Consider the following 21,214-nt stretch of genomic DNA (forward strand, 5'->3'; position numbering starts at 1 on the left):
CAGTGGAACTTGTTGGATGAAAGTGTGCAAGTAGCAGATCAGAGGAAGCGTCACCAACCTTTTTCCAGCTTCTTCACCGGTCAAGATGGGCTCTGCTTCTGCCACAATGTGACCAGTCTGTTTGAGGCAATCAGAATCGCCTGTAACCAGAATGAGTGGCGCCTCTTCATTGACAGCTCATCCAGGAGCCTCAAAGCTGTGCTGCTCTATAATGGTAACAAGTACCCGTCTCTTCCCCTGGCTCACTCGGTGCACCTCAAAGAGGATTACAACAGCATCAAGACCTTGCTGGACGCCTTGAAGTATGATGAGTACGGCTGGGAGGTCATAGGAGACTTCAAAATGGTGGCATTCCTGGTGGGTCTCCAGGCGGTTTTACCAAGTTTCCCTGCTATCTTTGCCTTTGGGACAGCAGGGACACCAAGGCGCACTACCACAGGCGGGACTGGCCACAGCGGACCGAGTTCTCTGTGGGGAGGAACAACGTCAAGTGGGAGCCACTGGTACCCCCGGAAGGTGCTGATGCCACCACTGCACATCAATTTGGGCCTTATGAAACAATTTGTCAGAGCTCTAGATAAGGAGTCGGCAGCCTTCAAGTACCTTCAAGACTTCTTCCCTAAGCTGTCTGAAGCAAAGGTCAAAGCCGGTGTCTTCGTCGGACCACAGATAAAGAAGATCCTGGAGTGCAATGAATTTCCCAAGAAGCTCACTAGTAAGGAGAAAGCGGCTTGGAACAGCTTTGTCGCAGTGGTTCGGGGCTTCCTGGGCAATCACAAGGCCGAAAACTATGTGGAGCTGGTTGAGACTCTGGTGAAGAACTACGGCACAATGGGCTGTAGGATGTCCCTCAAAGTCCATATCCTTGATGCTCATCTTGATAAATTCAAGAACATGGGAGCGTACTCGGAGGAGCACGGTGAGCGCTTCCACCAGGATATACTGGACTTTGAACGTCGCTACCAAGACGAGAACATGATGGGAGACTACATTTGGGGGCTGATTCGTGAAGGTGATTTACAGTATAATCGTAAATCTCGAAAAACTACTCACTTCTAAATCTTTTGTAGTCATTTTTGTATTACTTTAGTAAAAATACATGTTAATTTGGATTCATATGTTGTTTTTTTCTGACTTTATGTGAACGAAGAGACACAAATTCAGCCGTTTTCTCATTGTAAATTTCAAAATATCACTGTCCTGGTCACAAAAGCAAAGTTTGTGGGGAATAATAGCCATTTTCTATACTTTTGAGGCATAAGCAATTAGGAAATAATACTTACTACCCAGGAACAAAAATTGTGTTACATAGTGATATCATACAAGACAAAGTAGCTACAGAGTAAATGTTAAATGTAAACTGCAAACAAAAGGACCAGTGTGAGACAGGAGCTGGGTCAAAAATAGCAGCACTAGCACACCTCCTTGTATAAAACTCAGTTTTATATTGATAGGCTGAGGGGAAACTGGAGCTGTGTGATAGGACAAGTTTCCGTACCAGTGGAGGTGAAAAAAAGGACAAGGCAACAAATCTCTTCCCAATCTTGTAATTGGAGAAGTAGTTGCCTCCACCAGTGGCAGGATACTTACTACTGTATATCCACTTAGTGGGTTTCATTATATCAAATATAAGGAAATACAATAGGCAATAACTTAACCGAGGTACAACACACACAAAAAAGATGTGTCCAGTTATTATATTTAACACCGTTTTCTGACCAGATCTGTACCTTTAATCTTAAGATTTCCACACTTTTAACCAAACATTACTGCTGTAGTATTTACCAAGGAAGTAAACTCTCCCCTTTCCAGCCAGCACAGCAGCATGAAGTTATAAAAACATGTTCAACATGGCACTGCTCTCACTAGCTAGTTGTGCAGTCAAAACATTAGTCTAATAGCAATATTTTGGATAACCAGCTCAATAATGTGGTACCTTGTTACACTGGACCCAATGGCATTAATCGTTTTTAATAAATATAACTGCCGTCTACTTAATAGTGATACTATCCAATATTTATTGTATGACTGGTTTAACCATATTACAGTAGCTTTTACAAAAATAAATCTTACCTGGGGATGCTTCTGGCTTGAATATGGAACTATTTAATTTAAAAGCTTGTGCCACTAAAAACTATTTTCTTGGCTTGTGGTTATCTGACTTCCATTGGTCATCATACATAACTTTTCTCCAGATGATCTATTGAAATGGTAGGTAGAAACTTTGCATACAAACAAAATTAAAAGTTGTATTTTCAAAATAATCAGAGTATATATGAAAATACAGTTTTGAACTGCCTCACACTAGGTCCATAAATTCAGTAAAAATACATAATGTATAATAAATGTGGGCCAGTCCATGAAAATGCATTTCAATATGGCACATTTTCAGAAAACTGTAAAAAGCTGGGAATCTATTTGATGAAAAAACTTGATTTCCAGAACTAGGTTAAGTAATCAGACAGTGTGGCACTCTGCACTGAAATGGTTATATCTTTAAAGTATTCCCACTACCTTGTTTTGTGCAACTTAGGGAATAACAAAATATTTGGAAATTGTTGTGATCGTGTTAATTGTGTGATCACAGACCATATGAATAGAGTAAAACAGTATGTTCTGTATCATTATCAACTTGTTACATATCAAGGTTTGGTTAAAGTATTAGTATTAGTATTTTGATAACAATAAGTGTGGGGATGCTCGTTATTCCTTGGGTCAACAAAAGCAACACGGTAGGGCTTTTTTTCTTGTAGAGCTTTTAAATTATGGAATGATCCGCCTTTGTTTGTATAAAAAGCACAATATAAATGCAAAATAAATAAAATAAAAACCCTTCAACTGAATTTCTATTTATTATGCTTAGTCCTCCAGTTTTTTTTTTTGGTTTTTGCGATTTATGGAGCTAGCACTTACGTGATGCATACGTCCTCTTCTGTGTTCCTTTTAGTTTTGACAATAGAATACTGAATCTGTGGACCCCACTGCATGTTAAAATATTGCGTCACGTTGGAATTTTACAGTGCTGTTTTATTGTAATGGACGGCATTTGACAGTTTGTAAATTTCAATATAAAATATTCAGTCACAAAATAGTATTGCTACTGGATGCAGTTTTCAGTTAACCCATTACACCTGATTCACCTTATCTTAATGCAAGAAAAAACAAAACAAAAACAAACAATGCAGGTACCAGCACAACAGTGAAATTATACTACATCAAATATTTCTTTTTTTAATGGTCCCAAATATATTCAACAACTAGGTGTACACTCAAAGAAAAAAGAAAATGAAAAAGATATGACAAAATGATCACATCTAGAATTCCACTCAATCTTTAATCAAGAAGGGATGACAAATTTCCAAAATCTGCAGTTTTAAAGGGCAAAAAAAGAGAAAGGATAAAAGAGGGGAATTTATTCAACTTTACCCCCTATACACAGGTTTTAAAAACCTGTTCTAGTGAGACTTAAAATGCCCTGAACATGTATTGTTTGAAGGCAGGCTTCTCTTTTCAAAGAAACTGCTGGCATTACTGGGAAGAATTACTGCTGGGCAATAGCCATTTCTTCTGGTCTGCATCTGGTCCGAGAGAACAATTATTTTCTGACTGGAGAAATCAGTCAGCCTAGGAGTCCTAGTACTGGATATCCATGCCGTATGGGCTTGTTGTTTTGTCCATCCCTGAGAAAGGGGCAAAGTGTGGTCCGAACCCGTAAGTTCATGGGCGTCAGTCTCTTTTTCCCCCCACAGTTCGTCTAGTAATTAGTTATTTTTGTTTAATATAAAATTGATTCTCTCCTATTGTTTCCTCAAAATGGCACTTGATCAGCAGAATTACACATGGGTTTATTGGATCTGTCAGGTACAGTGTTACACCAGACACCACCACAGAAACGTGTGGATTTTTTGTGTCTTACATGTGAAAACTTTACTGTAAAGTGGGTAAAGAAGCCCAGGACAGAGGGTAGGTGGGTCACACTTAGGACGCCAGTCTGGATTTTTTTGACAGAGGTGGACTTTCCTCCTTGTTATCCACATCATCTTCATCCTCCTCTTCTTCGTCATCATCAGGGTAATCCACAAGCCCCACAAGACCTCCCTGTGTAAACAAGCGCTAGATGTTAGAAACACGGACAATTACAACTAACTGCAGTAAACTGAGATATGTATTCTCTGTAGCAGAATTACAAAGCAATCCAATTTAAATATGAACCAACTTACATCCTGTTCACACTACCTAAATAATTGCAGTCATTACCTTGTGAATGTTAATTCACAAGGTTCCAATGTGTTGACTGCACATTTTGGTAGTATGGATTATTATTAACGAAAATAACTAACATTCAGAAACTGCATGAAAAAAAAAACACTTCTAAAATTAGTGCTTCACATTTAGTAAGCAACATATACTACTGTAACCCCCTTTAAATAACTGCAGCCTCTTTAGTGCTTGTCAAGCATCTCAATTAGAACACATTTTAGTGAGGAAAGACAAAATGAACCATTTTGTGCAATATTACAGTACCGTGCTATCAGAAGTCATTAAAAAGTTAAGTAAATCAATTAAAAGCAGAATTTGGTCAAATTCATCACTTGCAAATAAAAGGAGTTTCCAGAAATAAATGTAATAAAGCAAATAACTACTGTATTATGTTAAACTATTTTTTACAAATGTTAGGATAATTTCTGCTTGTATTTAATACTATATAGCATTATAGGTAGTGTTTCCTTTTTTAATATCGGTCTATATTGGTGCTGGGATAAATATCCAAACAAATATTTTTTGACATGTATTCAGATACAAAAATCAGATGTTAGTACTCGCTAGAAATGACAAAAATAACCTACACTTAGTACCACTTTACCAGAAGTAAAATGAGTTTCAAAAATGGTAAATAAAAAAGAGCTCTGTGTGATGTGACAATATATTTAAAAAAAATAAAATTAAAAATTAAATAAAAAAAAATAAAAAACCACCACAGCAGCTCAAGCCACTTAAAAGTTTTAGACAACAAAAAGTAAATAAACCAGATTATGCATGCGCACGCATATTGATCACAAAAAAGCAATGTGCTGCTTTACAGCAAGTCAGAATCTCATGGGACAGAAAAAAAGGCAAGAACGTAATTCTGAAATGCCTTGCTAAACAGTGCCCAACTTGCTGGAAATGTTGTGTAGTGATTTTTATATATTATATATTTTTTATTGCGACTTATGTGGAATGTAATAAATGAGAAGAAATTGTTGCAAAAGCCAAAATGGTAGTACATTTTTTTTTTTTTTTTTAACCCACACAACATTATCACAAATCACTAAACTGTCGTATCTGATTTAGGCGAGGAAAAAAACACACAAAAAAGGCCATTGTTTATGGATGGATTAAGGTATGCATACTGAAAAAGCAATGTGCTTTACCAGAGGACAACATAAATGAAAGAACCATCTGCAATAATTTTCACGAACACAGATACAATTTTTTTTCAATTTGATTCCATGCAGAATTTAAACTGAACACGGCTAATTTTTGCTTGCTTACAAAATCAGTGCTAGAGTGTTGAGATTCTCTAGTCTACTAAACTACAATTGCATCATGACATTGGCACTCAGAACACAGTGTCAAATATATTTTCATTTTCAAAAGGTAAATTGTCTTATTTAGGAAAATATTACTGTACTTAAGTAACTTTTGACAGCATCGGACAGGTCCTGGTGTAAGAGGGATATGTCAAGAATTATGTGCATATTATAGATTAAAAAAAAAATAAACTCCCCCCCCCCCATGTACAAACATTTGCAATCTAGTTATTTAAACAACTTTTTTTGTACATAGTTTTTATGAACTGTCCACCCAAATCCATACCTGGCTGTGCACAAGTAAAAACACACTTTTGTACGGACCTGATAAGCCTGTGCAGATCTAACAGCTACATTTTACAAAAGGAAGTATAACTTTCATTTGCTACCAATCAAGCCATCCATCCATAGCAACGTTTTTTTTTCTTTTTCTTAAGCGTGTTGGTATGTGGTGTTGCACACAAGAACCAAAACTCCTTAATGGTGGAATTACCTCTGCATTTGGTAAAGATTCAGTCTTAATCTCTGGCAGTAGCACAGTAATAGGATTCATTTAAAAGATCCTGTTTTATGTATGAAGGAGTAAAACTATCAGATCTCAAAACAAGAGTGTGCCTCCCTACAGGAAACTCCTGAACATAAATTCTCTGAACAAAGAAAAACAAGTTTAAAAAAAAAGTACATACATGCAGAGGGAAAAGAAAAGTTGGTTAATAGCTGAACTTACTTTCCTGCTTTCTTCACACATAACGCCTGAAGTAGTCCTATCGAGCGGAACATCAATTTTTATATCATGTTCCATTTTCATGCTATTTTTTTCTTTATCTGTAGATTTTGCAACCTGCTCTTCACACTGATACAGCACCTTTTATGGGCAATAAAACAAAAATATACAGCACAGCTGTTTGATGTTCTATTACTGTGTAACTAACAGATCAAGGTAGGATCTACAAACTAGATTATACACGCATGTATGCCTTCTCTACTACACGTACCGTATAAAACTGCAATATTTCACATTTTTCACTCCGTTCTGTTACCAACCCAACAACTAAAAGCAGCTTCCATGCCAACACTGCTCTAAAAGCATATCAGAACAATTACATAAATATATAATGTAAATCAGAATTTTAATTTAAAATGGAATTAGCACAAACTCTTGAGGGCAGAAATATAGTTTATTGTATTCAATTTATTTAAAGCATAGGTGATGCTATTTCATCTTAGAGAATGAATGAATAGGGGGAGGGGTTCCGATTAACTATAATGGTAACTCACGTCATTGGTCTACTGCAGAAATCATTCTCCCAGTTTCTAAATGTGTATTTTAAAATAACTATCATCAATCTGAAAATCAAATTTCAGAAAGATTGAAACAATTACAAATAATTAACTGCATTACCTTGGTAGTGATAGCTGCCGATTGTGGTGTGCTTTTGGCTACAGACCCCGGAGAGCCCGGTGATCCTGGTGACCCTGGTGACCCTGGTGACCCAGGAGACCCTGGGTGATTACTGGCTGATGACTGGCTGGTGAGATTCGGCTTGGTTCCACTGGAGAAGGAAAGTTTGAAGTTCGGACTTTGCCGACCTGTGACATTAGCTTTCTGGAGAACTTCCTTTTCCTCTGTTTCTTTCACTGAAAACAAGACATTTGCACTCATTGAAAGTGGTCCAAGTTTACTTAAATCATATATTGCAGCAACCAATGTTATTTAGTAAGGAGTCTTTAGGTTAATACATGATGCATATTGCAAATGCCACGCTACAAATTAATTGCTGAACACTGATACTTCTGCTGTAGGTCACATGGTCTTATTGCATCAAAAATAGCGAAGTGAGTTTGAACTACTACACACGAAGTGTTTAGGTACAAGGAAGCTGCAACAAATTTGAATACACAGCTTATATATTTTGCAGTTTAATATTTCTGAAGCTTTCAAACAAACACTCCGAAAATGTTTCATTTGGACCCCAATTCAATTCCCATTTCTACTTTCTGGCAATTCTTGTTCTATTTCTGGGTAACAGAAGAAAATCTAATACATGGGATTTAGTTCTGGCTCCAAGAAATATAGGTACATGGCGTTCTTTGTTACATTTTTTCCTTTCCATGAATTTGCTTATGGGATCCATGAGGTCTTCGTCACTATTCATTTTGTCCGATGGAGGGACGACTGCCTCCCCATCTTCGAGGTCATCTTCATCTGTGTTGAACCACATCTCCTCCTCATCTTCCAGCGTGCGGGCATCTCGGCGGTATCTGTGGTTCCTCAGTATCGAACGCATGCTTAAATAAATAATTCAATAAGTAATGTACTGCAGACAAGACATGCTAAAAAAACTGCTTGAAACTATATGCATTAAGTACTTTATGGGAGTGCAAATACAGTTCAGCCAAAGCCTATTTTTGAGCACAGGTTTGAGTTCTTGCCCAAAAAGGAGTGAATCAGTTATATTCAATTTGGTACTGCTGCATGACACATTAAACAAACGTCCAATTAAACGTGCACTTTTGATTACCAATTAATCATTCCAAATACCAATTGTGGCTAAATTAGTGGTCAGTGAAGCCATACTGAAATCAATAAGCGACAATAAAATTACAATTTTCTCTCACCTGTCAAGCTTGGGGTTGTCTTGCCTTTCCCTTTGCTGCTCATAGCGCAGTTTCAGTCCTTTAAATGTTTGTACATAATCTACATCTTCAAGAGCTTTCCAGTAATTTTCTATTACATGAGCAGTCAGGGACTTCACGTCTTCCTGCAACACAATGTGAAATAAGAATTCAAACCTGTTTACACTTAACAGATGATAGTACACATATTGCAATGATTCTGAACAAGATGATTTTGTAAATGACCAAGAAAGAGGATCAAAAGTACTGCTGTGTTACATTTCCATTTAGTACATTTAGGCTATGTTGTACTCCTGTCTACCTGTGCCTCACCACATCAGCTGATGTTCTATTCTGTCTAGCAGTACAAAATAATCCCAAATGTGGTTTACTCTTAAATTAATGGAGATCACTGTTGATTGTAAATGCAAAAGCTTGTTTCATAATTTGATCCTTCAAACAAATAATTACCTCCACAAAACCACTTCAAACTTCCAGCAGACTTTTGAGCCTTGGTTTATAGCATCACATGGCAATAGAGGAGTGTTTGGGATTCATGTAGTTTATTTGTCACCAGAGACCTTCTAAATAGGTCTGTAGAGTCACCAGAAACAGCTTTAGGGGCATGTACAATTGTTTCTTTCTGCCATTCCCATCCTTCACACCTTGATTTTATACAGTTGGCCAAATAAATACAATAAGTAAATAAGTAAAATTAAATACTTAAGAGGCTACCATTACCAAATGTTAGGGTATATACAGTAGCTCAAAGACACAAGCTTTAAAATGAGTAAAAACTACTTTGCTAAAAGGAATACAAATACATCTAAAATTGACCATTTATCTGTTTGTGTCCAAACCACAAATTGTACAACACACACTATTTACAACAATAAGCACACTCAAAATAAAATTACAAATTTTAGTGCTACACAAGTATTTATTTTATTATTATTTTTTTAATTAAGTAAATTGCCAATTATTTTATTATTGTCTCCCAATTTGGCATATCCAATTATTTTTAAGCTCAGCTCACTGCTACCACCCCCGACTTGGGAGCGGCAAAGACGAACACACGCTGTCCTCCGAAGCGTGTACCGACAGCCAACCGTTTTTTTTTTTTTTCACACTGCAGACGCACCGTGCAGCCACCTCAGAGAACAAAAATAAACAAAATGTTTGTAAATCAGTAACACTGTAGAAATTATATCAACCAGAACTTACCACTCTTATGTATTCAAACATTTCAATAATGGCAGAGTTCATTAAGTTGTATCGAGATCCATTGTTTAGAAAAGCTTTCACAACGGGTTCAAACAAAAAGTTCCTCATTATGTAGCGATTGTAGAATTCATCTTTTAACCCAATAATTTTTCTCATGAATCGAAGTGCACCTGCAGAAAAATGGAAACCAACTATCAACCAAAAGCAAGTACTGAATGGTGCAAAGTTCACTTTCAGAGATTTAAATTAAAAGGACAGCAGTGCTGCATTGATCACAGTTTATTCACAATTAGAAAGGATCCTAAAACGGAACTGAAAACCATTTTTTAAATTAGGGGTATCTAATTATTGTCTTTTGAAACATACTTAAAATTAAAAACTGGGTATGGTTAGATACAGGTTACTAAACCTTTTCATTTTATCACAAAAATGGTCTTGGAATAACTCTCACACAGTGCTATAGAAAATTGAGGTAAGACAGAGGTAAAACTTTTGTAAACTGTATCTAACTTACACAGAGCCAAAAAGGCATGCTTTGAGGCCATAAGCACAAGCACCCTTCTGAGGATATCTTTGTTAATAATGTAGTTCTTGATATGGTAGGTGTGATGCTCCACACAGAAAGTGAGCAATTCCAGTATTAAGGCCAAGAGCTGGGATGTCTGGAAGTCATCTGGAAAACAAAATAACTAATATAAAAATACAAGTACGGTACAAATAAGCTGTACATTCAATCTAGAAATCTACTCAATGCTAACAATATGTAAAACTAGAAAGGGATATGTGAAAGATCTGCTTAATTGATATGGCCAGAGGTTAAAACTTCAGTGAAACAGTTAAAACTATAAACTATAACAGCCATGTTAAGTCAGAAGTCAATACCAAAGCCACCAACCATTAGTGACTTCATTATATAACCCTGTTAATATGAAGTCACTACCTCAAACTGGTGGCATCTGCTTTCTAAAATTACTGTCATAAATGGGATAATTTTTCCTGTGCGATATCCTCGCTCAAACTCGATCTAAAGGTAAGACTTTCCTCAAGGGGTTTAGATAACACTGCAAATATGAAGAAGTCCCCGTCTCAAATGTTTTGAGATATTAGCAGCTGAAATGGCTGATTTAATAAAACATAAGCTAAAAGTAATATAGTATGGTCTTCCGTACTAAACTGGAGCAGGTACTTACAAGACTTATACTTTTCCACACAGTAATTCCTAAGATGATTACACATTTGAAAACCTTTTTTTTTTGCTTTGAATGGAAGGCATGCAACTATCTATCTACATTTATCAATTCTGAAAATATCCTCTCAAGAGAAAAGCAATAACAAAAAACAAACAAAAACACCACAACAATGAATTAAAAGGCTACAACCCTTGCCGCCAGTGTCTCAGTGTTCCTGTCAATGTCTACATCTCAACTAAAACGTCTACAAGGTCTGTTTTAAGAATAAAGGAAAGTACTGACCATGATGTGTTGTGGCCTCACCTTTGCTGGGCTTCTCCTCTGTTGTGTTTGCCAGCAAGGGGGCAGTGAGAACGTGCATACAGTGTTTATAAAAGAAACTTAAAAACTCTGTCTTTTCTGTTTTCTGTAAAAAAAAAAAAAAAAAGTAAAATACACATACATTTTAAAAATGTATATAGCAATATAAATAGGCAGAGGAATATAAATTGGTATTACAAGTAAATGCCCTTATTTAAACGGCATTTAAAAATAAACAATATTTGAATGCAATTTTAATACACATTTTGGAAAAAAGTGTGACCATTTTGTGTTTTTGAACTACAGAACCATGTCTGATTGGTATTTATTTTCTACCTTTTTGCCCACAGAAAGGACGTACTCTCGAGGTGGAATTCTTCAGTTTAAAAAAACAACCATATTTTTGCATCTTTGGGGCTAAAAATATTGAACATTAAAACATTATGGTCAGTTTTAGATTAGGGGTAATTATTCTTAACCGTTTACGTAAATATGAATGTTACTGTTTAATGTAGGTTTACATTATCATAGGATGCATTTGAGTATTAGATTAGTTCAATAAAAAATAAAAACTTTATTTACTGAGGTTCCTAAAAAAAAAAAAAAAAGAAAAACCACAGGTACCCCAGATTGATTACCTAAACTATTATTATTAGTTTATTTAGCAGACGCCTTTATCCAAGGCGACTTACAGAGACTAGGATGTGTGAACTATGCATCAGCTGCAGAGTCACTTACAACTGCATCTCACCCGAAAGCCAGAACACAAGGAGGTTAAGTGACTTGCCTAGGGTCACACAATGAGTCAGTGGCTGAGATGGGATTTAAATCGGGGACCTCCTGGTTACAAGCCCTTTTCTTTAACCACTGGACCACACAGCCTCCGAGATTACTAACTAACATAAGGCTACACTAGTTTTACCATTTGTGATATTAAACATTGAAGCTGTACGACCCGTGTATTTGTCTCACTTACATTGGCTGTGGCCAACATGTTTTCTGGATCAACTAAAGTACGAAGCAGGCCCATGAGCTGCACTGCACCCCCAAGCTCCGGATCCGTGTCACAGATCATGTGTTCAATGATCAGATTAATAAGGAGAATATCCTGAAGAAAACAAAACCAGAAAACATTACTTCCATAATATGATTTAACATTTATAAAACACTGCTCAGTATACACATCAGGAGAACATTCAATAAATTCAGTTTAGTAAAAAATTATGCTTTTAATACAACAATAGCACTCAAAGTATAAAGTTGGCTACAGATATAATCACAACTTACATCATCATCACAACTTACATCATCATTCTGCTGAGCCTCCTGCATTACGAATTCCCGTACCATGGATGGGTTGTATTCAACCAAATAGGAGAAAATATCAGTGGCAGCACTACGCACATGAACATCATCCATTCCCTAATAGAAGTGAACATTAACAATAAATCAAACAGAAAGTTGAAGGGGCTATGTTTTTTTGTTTTAAATCTAATCAAAACCACAAATAAAACAGAGGTTCACAAACATAAATGTATTTGAATAGTTACAACTTTCTATTCATCTGATTTGATAGACTGATTTGCACAAAAAACAGGAATAAAATATAACCCTGAAATTAAATTTGTAACTTACACTATTCTGTCAAAATTTTGATTCATCATTAAAGTATTAGCAACTTACAATATGAGAAGCTTCTTACATAAAACAAAAGTGACTGGCTTGCACCAGGAAACAGTACAAGTAAAACAGTATGCTTTATTTTTTGGTTTTTGCTTACCAGGATGACTTCTAATGCTGGTAGTATGCCCATATTTGACAAGGTTTTAAAGAAGGCGTCTCTGTTTTGAGGTTGTAACGTTTGAGAAAATGCACAAAATTCCTTAAGAAAATTTACCTAAAAACAAAAAGAAAAGTGTTACTTAAATGAGATTAGCTGACTATTTATACTACATCCGTTTTGCAGTCTAGTTAATACAATATTGCAAACTAATAGGCATAGAAGTTGTAAAACATTTGATACTGGATGCTAAATACCTTACCAATTCGTGCCTTTTATCATCATCTGTTGCTTCGTCAGTTAGTTGTGCAAAAAGGTCTGTCAGGAACTTCTCATCATCCTTGAATATAAAATATAAAAATGTTTTACCTTCTTCAGTACAACTGTTCTCTTGCCATCTCCCAAGTCACCAACACATTTTACAGATTACAATCCTGATCTGACCATGGTACTAAGCAGTATGCCCATGCTAAGAAATACCTCTTAAGAAACAGAATTTCAAGTGTTTAAACCCATTGCTCTTCAATTTTAGGTTGTCCATTTCATAACTGCAACTTCAACTGCATAGATTTAAGATACGTTTACATTGAATGGTTTATAAGTGGATATGTCTGTGTCATTAATATATACAGAGGTTAAAACAATGTGGAAGTGAATTGATTAATGGAATTTTATAGAAAAATGCAATGAGGAAAAAGTTTGTTACAGAAGTATTGTCTGAGAAACATTTCTGAAAGGTGCCAACAAGTCCAGGAGACTACATTTAAAATAAGGTGTCAAGTGAGGTAGACAAATGGGGGTAAATCAAGAAAAAAATAAGTTTGTGATTATGTGCATATCCAGCATTGCATGGCATTTGAATATGTGCTGTGCTGAACTTTGTCTTGCCAAAAGCAAGTAATAAGACACTGGTAAAATATATACTGTATTTATTTATTTAACTATTAGTACAATACTGTTTATTAATGTCCAAACAAAATCAACTATGTCCTTCTGAGCCATTATTGGTCAACTGATGTTTCCAACTCAATGGATTACAAATATCATCCCACACTGACTAAATGGTCCTAGAAAATGCAGCCACAAAAATGTCTCTTCACTGTCTATAATGAATTAATAATCTTTTAATGGTATTTAGGCAAAATATTTCACTAAGCATGTGATAAATACATCTTTATAAATAGGCTTCTTGATAAAATAATGTACTGTTCATTTAAGGTATAAACACTAATTTATTTAACTATGTAAATAATTAACTATGTTAATGTATTTCTTCTCTATATCAGAGTGGCAGACCAAAAAAAGTCCCTTTTTGCTTGGGAGGTGAAATGCAATAGGTGTGCAAGGGCCTCTCTACCAATTTCTACATTTCTAAATGTTTTAAGAGGCATTAAAGTCAATAGTAGTGCCCCTAAAAACTAAGATGTGAAATCCTGGTCCAGCAGGGTGTAAAGGTAAATACTTTGACATGAAATAACCCTTTGCCCTCTTCTACTTATTGAAATTATTTTCATCATATCAGTTTCTTTGCAGAACCAGGAAACAGGACCAGTGACCAGCATCTTCTACTCATTTAAGCCACTAAAAATTGCAAAACCTCAAAATATGTTTGACACCAGGTAAGGATAAATTGTTTGTAAACCTTTTTATACAAAATAGAGACTTTCACTGGGGGGGTGGGTAAAACTTACCTGCAGCATTCCGACAATTTCCACTTTATTAAAAAAGATGAATGAATGAAGAGTTGACAGCATATTTTCTTCAAAGACTGAAGGGGTGGGAAGGACCATATCCTGAATGTACTGTACTCGGTACGTCTGGTGAATTTTCTGTTTCAGTTCAGGGTCAGAGATTGGGATTACCTCTTTAAACTTGGCCGTCTTTGTCAGGAACTCCCTGTGTTTCCGCGGCTGAGGTAAAGAAGGGTCGTGTTCTAGACACCCTATTACATCCATTATACAATCCTCTGAAAACATAACCTCAAAAAGTGCAGTTCGGTTCAAGAGAAAAATTCCCTTTATGATTTCATACAAGTGGTGTAGTCCTTCCAAGTTTTCCAAGTCCTCACATACATGAAATAGTTCAAAGAGTTTCTTTATGTAGCCCTCATTTTCCAGAGCCAATGCTAGCTTCTCACGTCTCAGCGGGGAAGGCAAGGAGGAGGCCACCAGCTCAGCCACTTCTTCCAGCCGATTCAGTTCACAAGGCGGCAACTCGAGTCCAGGAGAGGACATGTCATCAAAACGCTCCTCCTCGGACTCATCCACTAGATCCTGGGTGATGTCCACCGATGGATCTTTGCCCTGAACCTGTTAATCAAAAAGAAAGCATTTTAAAATAGAAAACATAAAATAGCTATATTTCCATACTATAGCAGTTTTTGGCTGCTACCATCCACCTTCAAAACATTTTTTAGTTGACAATGTGCAATTGTATTAAAGTAATTCTTTTTTTATTATTATTTTAAAACTACACTCTCTCACAGCCTTGTAAGATATAATAAAATGCTTTCTTTGCTGTACTGCGCAACATGACGGTAAGGGATGGAATGGTTCTCTGATGAATTACTGTGTGTAGTGAAATTGGGATACTAACTTGAGAAAAGGCCATTACTAATTGAACATGGATTATTTATTTAACTTTTTTTACAACTCAAACTTACCTGACATATCTTTTCCCATATCTCATCACAACCTGCTTTCTCCTGAAAACTAAGTGCCAAGTCATAGTTTTCTGCTTCAGACCAAACTATTAATGTATCCTGCAATGAGATAATAAATAGTTATTAATTTGAATTTAAAGAGGCACTAGACAGTTGCACACCATGTGGTTGTGGCAAAAGAGACAAAGGGGGCAAGTGTTCTCTGGTAACATAAGTCTAATTTATGCAAAAGTGTGCAATATGGGTCAGGGTGATCCCATATCATGTGGATAAAAGCATTTTACAGTATATTCAATAATTACTATAACTTACCTGCTGTTTCTGGTATGCAGTATTTGGGCTGATTTTCGACTCCAGCAAAAGAGAGCCTAAAAAACAAAGTTTAGTTAGGTCTAATTTATTAACAATATATTAACTTATAATTTGTTGATCTACCCAACAGTAAACCATCTTATATCAATCGGTTGTCCCCCTGCACAAGTATTCTTGTTTTCTCTCAAATAAATCATCTTATTCTGCTTTAGTCAAGTGTAATAAAAAGGAGGAAATACCTAAAATACATAAGCATACAGACAGGAGATTAGTGCATTTGATTCACTAAGACCAATTCAGGTGCTTGTCTTCATATATTCTGAATGTGTCACAAAAGCAAAAACCCTATTTACCAGTACCTATTCAACAGGATTGTTTTGCAAAAAACATATCATTCTGAATTTAAAATGAAGTGTTTCGTTATGCGGTAGTCATCTACAGTTTCCCCATACGTGTTAGGAAATTGTTTAAGTAGGCTGTATTTTACCTACATGCTGTTGTAACCAGATGTCCTATACAAGCGATTTAATTCCAGTTTAGGAAGGACTAGTTCAGCAAGTAACCTTCGCTGCTGCCCCTGCCTCCCCAATTTCCTGTTTACAGATTTGCAAGGTTGGACATGCTTTTCTGCACTAAACAGATTTTTGAGACACCTTTAACAAATGTACCAAAGAAAAAAAAAAAAACTATTTATCCATCAACACACTTTACTCATGCACATGCACATAAATCCTTTATTGTGCCCAAATTGTAAACATTTAAAGAAACGTTAAAGCAAGTGTTAGTCATCTCTCTGAAAGCAGTGTGCACGTTACATTCTGTGTACAGTAAAAGCAATTGCATGTCAGCACAGGCAAAGCACATCCCTGCAACATATTTTTCAAAATGTTGTCAGTCAGATGTCAACATATGAATTAATTCATCACAGTACAAAAATGGGGCATTGATTAATGTTTCAAGCAGAAGAGTTATTTCTGTGCATGTACTTCATAGTTGGCCTTTGAAAGTGTAATGTTTGTTGACTGCCAACTTGAAATTTGATTCCCAGTAAAAAAAACAAAAACAAAAAACAAAACAATATCCATAAATAGAAACTGTGCAGTAGTTAAAGGTTAAATAGGGCAAACAGAACTGACACATTTTACAGATTAGTCAGAAATGTATTCCAAGGTAGGTTGTTGTAAGTAAAGCAGGTAGAAACCCTTGATTAGAAAACTTCTAAGCTTTATAATGCTACAGTAGAACAGTGAAAGTTAACTGACAAATCTAGAAAGGTGCAGTCCCGTTGTAGTAGCACGGGAAGTTACTATATATATATATATATATATATATATATATATATATATATATATATATATATTGCTATGTTATGATTTATAGGAAACATTTTATCATACTGTACATGTAATACCTTACGTATGATGCCAACTATGGTGAATTGTTACAAATACTGTTTAGGAATATTAACTTAAGTATAGGCCTAGATTTTTTTTTTGTTATTGTGCATACTCCTATAACCTGCTGTGAGTGGATAGGACTGCTGACTGTAACTTACCTTGAAAGAACATACTACTACTTAGAACACATAACTTTCACTATTCCGTTTTCCTGTGTACAGATTTGCATGTCTCAGGGACAAGTCTGCACTAAACGACTTTTGGAGACATCTTGCACATTAAAAAAGGGACGTTTACACTCAATAACATATCACTGTTTATCCTCTATCTTGATCGAACTTGCAAATCTTTCAAGGAAATATAACACAAGTCTTAATTAGAAAGCACAAGTATATGCACCCATGTCACACTCTGTTTACAAAGTCACAGGGATCATATGCGAGTAAAGCTAAAGTACTGTATTTCTGAAAATGTTTTAATATTTAATTGCAAACAGCACGGAGAGTCAAATCTACTTACCATCACTCTCGGCCCGTACCAGCAAGGACATGCCTTTTAGTCTTTCCACATAACCAGAGGAAACGTGCCCGGTACCCCGATCGTCCCATTGCCGATCCTCGTTCAGGGTGTACACCTTCACCCGCCGCCGAGTGTCTGTCATCCTGTCTGTCCACCGGCTGTTTACACCCGAACAGAGGCAATGGCGCCAACACCCAGCGTCGACCCCACTCTGTGAACTAAACCCGGGACTCTGGGCTAACCGACCGCTAGCTAATAAAAAACTCTCACCCCGACTAGGAGGAGGCCTGTTTTATTTACAAATTCAGGGAGCTAACGCCATTTTAACTTAAGTTACGTAACCCTTAGAACATATATTCAATTTTATAGAGTATAAAATAAAATAAAAAAGTCAAAAAATCAGAAAACAATGAGACCACCCGTATGATAAAATTGTGGGAAAAAATCAAGCTTCAGACCACGGCTGGTGTATTTGTTTTCGAATTTCCTTATCTGTGTGCGTTTCTCATTTTCAGATACCTGTATAATTCTACAGCAAAATACAGCTCTTGGTTTATTTGAGGGAACTGAAGTGCCTACAAAACAGTACGTCAATTGTATTTGTATTTATCTTTATTATTTATATGTTTACCGAGCGTTCCGCCATGTTCTATACCCGGGCCGCAGAGAGAGACAAGCCTCTCCTTATCAGTTTCCACACATTTCAAAATCACATAAACCCGACCGGAATAACCGTTCAACTCTATTCCATGTAAAACCTCTTAAATATCTACGAATTCTCGCTTGTTCTTAATGTTTTATTTTATAATTGCAGTTCCCTCAGTCAAAACTCCGCCATCTTGGGTCCCCCTCAGAGTGCCAGCACGGGGTTTCCAGCTCATCAGCTGCAGGGGCAGCCCGCCACTTTTTAAAGATACAGTACAGTATTATTTTTGGTAGGGTTGAAATATTACAACCTTTCGCTAGTTCAATCCTATATACCTTTAGAACTTCTGGGACCTAATCGTTTTGTTTGGCCTACTCAAGATCTATTTAAAGTCCAATATTTTCTTCGGGCACCACAAAGTTATGTGAGGCAATGCACGGCAGTGGTTCTCTGCTAAGGGTCAACGGTAGCCCAACCACAGCTACAATTAAATAGCAAGAGGCATTGAAGAACAAGTCCATGCATTGTTCATGACATGCACTATTCAGAGCTCAAATGTGTAATATTAGAAATATATATATATATATATATATATATATATATATATATATATATATATATATATATATTACCCGACACATATTTTCACTTTAAAACATAATTTCTGGTGCTACACTTGGTTAAGAAATCTGTTTGCATGCCTTTGTTTTAGACAGTCTTGCACTTTCTTCATCATTTCACCTGGAGAGTAAAATTGTCCCACCCATTCAGGGCCTTCTTTCCTGTTATTAAGCAACCGGCTGCTTCTCCTATTGACTGACATGCCTTCAGCCAGTCACACAGGATCTTCAAATGTAACAGATAGCCTAGTGTAGTACCAGACACCATGTTTTAAAATGAAAATACATATTAGCAACAGCAGTTATTTCTTTAAAAGCTGCATATTTGAGACATATATAATTTTTTTAAATTAGGTACTAGGTTTCCAAAGCAACACTGAATTTATCGGAACTGACACAATTACTGGAAAACAAGAAATAAATTTAACATTCAAGCATCGGAACATTAACATGTCATTTAAAGCTATTTACTTTCAAATCAGATGTTAAATCTGAATTTGCTGATTGTACAATGTTATCTTTGGGTTTAAAAAGATTGCCTGCAGATTGCTATCAATGAAACCTTCATCTATAGTAAAGCTTTTGTTAAAAATAAAATGCAAACCTCAAAATGTTCCTGGCACTATATTCAATAAAAATAAATTGAGTATTTTCACATTTTTCATGGCAAGGGATCCGTTTTAAATAGTAGTACACCTGGCATTTCACATTGTACTGCACGTAGTTCTAACATTTTGATTACTTGCCGAGTTAAATACAGAATTAAAATATTGAATTTGCAAACTACAAGTAGTCTGGATTAGAATTTAACTGATAGGGCTTTCAAATAATTTAGATCATAAGTCTTACTGAAAATATATATATATATATTTAAATGATCAAGGCTACACTGATGTATTGAGGAGTAATAAGAATCAAAATTATCATGTGTATACTAAAGTGTCTGGCTGTTTCAGGAGTACTGAAATTAACCAGCTGAAAAAGAAAAACATAATTGCAGCATTTTTGATTATGAAACCAGCTCTTTCATAGCAGCACATTCTTTTTTGTTCTGTTGTCATGGCAGCACATTGTGATATGTAAACAGTTTGTTCTTGCACAATGGGGGAAATAAGTAAACCATTATTTCTAACAATGAGGAGGGCAGTTCAGTTGCAATGACTGTTGTCGATTAAGGTTAAAAACACAGTGGTTACACTTAGAGGGTCGACAGAATGTCCACGTTCTGCACATTCTGTCGATGTTTACTGTGCTAGGGATTACATAAAAATAGAGTACATGAACATTCAAGGAGTATTATTACATGAATGAGGATGGCTGATAACCAACAAGCCCCGAAGGGTAAAATGCGTGAGGTATGAGACAGAACCCTTAGTGATATAGGTTTGCTAGTTGCTCATCCTGATGGAATGGTAAGTTTCGCTGTTAATAATAATAATAATAATAATAATAATAATAATAATAATAATAATAATAATAATAATTAAATGAAGACATTGAAACAGACTTCTAGTCAAACCCTTTGTCATTGAATTTATTAAGTTTCTTCTATTTCTAAAATAGAAATAACTAAATAGGGCTTTCCAATTGCTTATTGCAAACCAAAGTTGAAAGTTCTTTTGGTAAAGCCGCAATAGCGCCACCTACTTTTGCCCAAGTTTTTGACAGTGTGTGATAAAGAAAGTAGGTGATGAATGAATCCAGTTCTGATGATGACATACTCCATTCTACAAAAGAGTGGATTATCTCCCTCATGGAACATTTTCCTTGTTTGTCTCTTACACAAGGCAGTTAATACACACAGCTAACTATTTGGGCATTTTCCTTATAAACAGCTGCTTCTTTTGTACCACTGTTTTGCTCTCGGTCATGAATAAAGCCATCTTATAATGGAAAGTTCCAAAGGCTGACAGGTGGAGCAGTGTTTACAGTCTTGGGATTCTACCAACACAAACATTTGTGACGACACTCAATCTGATGCAAACACTGAAACAAACTGTGCTAAAATATTCCATACATATTTGGAGTAGAAGATTAAAACAGTATTTTGATTGATTCTTTCCCTTTTTAAAAGATGTTTGCAGTAAGAATCCTAACTGAACTGACTTGCTCATTCCATTCAAATCATGTGACAAACTGCCCTTTCAACTCTGCAAGCTCCATCTATACAATAGAAGAAAATACAACTCAATACTGGAGCAACAGGACCTTGAACGATTATGAACATCATACAGTTTAAGAAATGTTAAACAAAAAAAAAGTAAAATGACATTTGAAGCAATTTACTCTAAATGTTGTCTGAATGTAGCATGCTGTATTGATAACTAATATAGTTGCTCACATGTTTATAAAAATATACTAACTTCAAGAGTGGG

General features: G+C 35.8%; 1 protein-coding gene across 6 annotated transcripts; it reads right to left on the reverse strand.

The window, feature by feature from the left end:
• Window positions 1-3,006: 3,006 nt before the first annotated feature.
• On the reverse strand, window positions 3,007-18,474 carry LOC117418672 (serine/threonine-protein phosphatase 4 regulatory subunit 3A). 6 transcript variants are annotated; one of them, XM_058991507.1, is made up of 16 exons: window positions 17,574-18,474; window positions 15,658-15,713; window positions 15,346-15,444; window positions 14,375-14,992; window positions 12,946-13,023; window positions 12,684-12,800; window positions 12,191-12,325; window positions 11,880-12,011; window positions 10,907-11,009; window positions 9,928-10,086; window positions 9,414-9,583; window positions 8,193-8,335; window positions 7,672-7,862; window positions 6,976-7,211; window positions 6,301-6,438; window positions 3,007-4,098 (listed from the first exon to the last, which is right to left on the reverse strand). In XM_058991507.1, exons 1-16 carry the CDS (start codon window positions 17,713-17,715, stop codon window positions 3,979-3,981), a joined length of 2,637 nt encoding a protein of 878 aa, XP_058847490.1. In that variant the 5' UTR covers window positions 17,716-18,474; the 3' UTR covers window positions 3,007-3,978. The 6 variants fall into 6 exon arrangements, with proteins under 6 accessions (XP_058847490.1, XP_058847488.1, XP_058847489.1 ...); XM_058991505.1 differs by having other exon boundaries at window positions 10,886-11,009; window positions 17,574-18,472; XM_058991506.1 differs by having other exon boundaries at window positions 10,886-11,009; window positions 12,209-12,325; window positions 17,574-18,470.
• Between the last annotated feature and the right edge of the window lie 2,740 nt (window positions 18,475-21,214).

Source organism: Acipenser ruthenus, chromosome 18 (genome assembly GCF_902713425.1).
Source record: "Acipenser ruthenus chromosome 18, fAciRut3.2 maternal haplotype, whole genome shotgun sequence".
Taxonomy (NCBI): Eukaryota; Metazoa; Chordata; class Actinopteri; order Acipenseriformes; family Acipenseridae; genus Acipenser; species Acipenser ruthenus.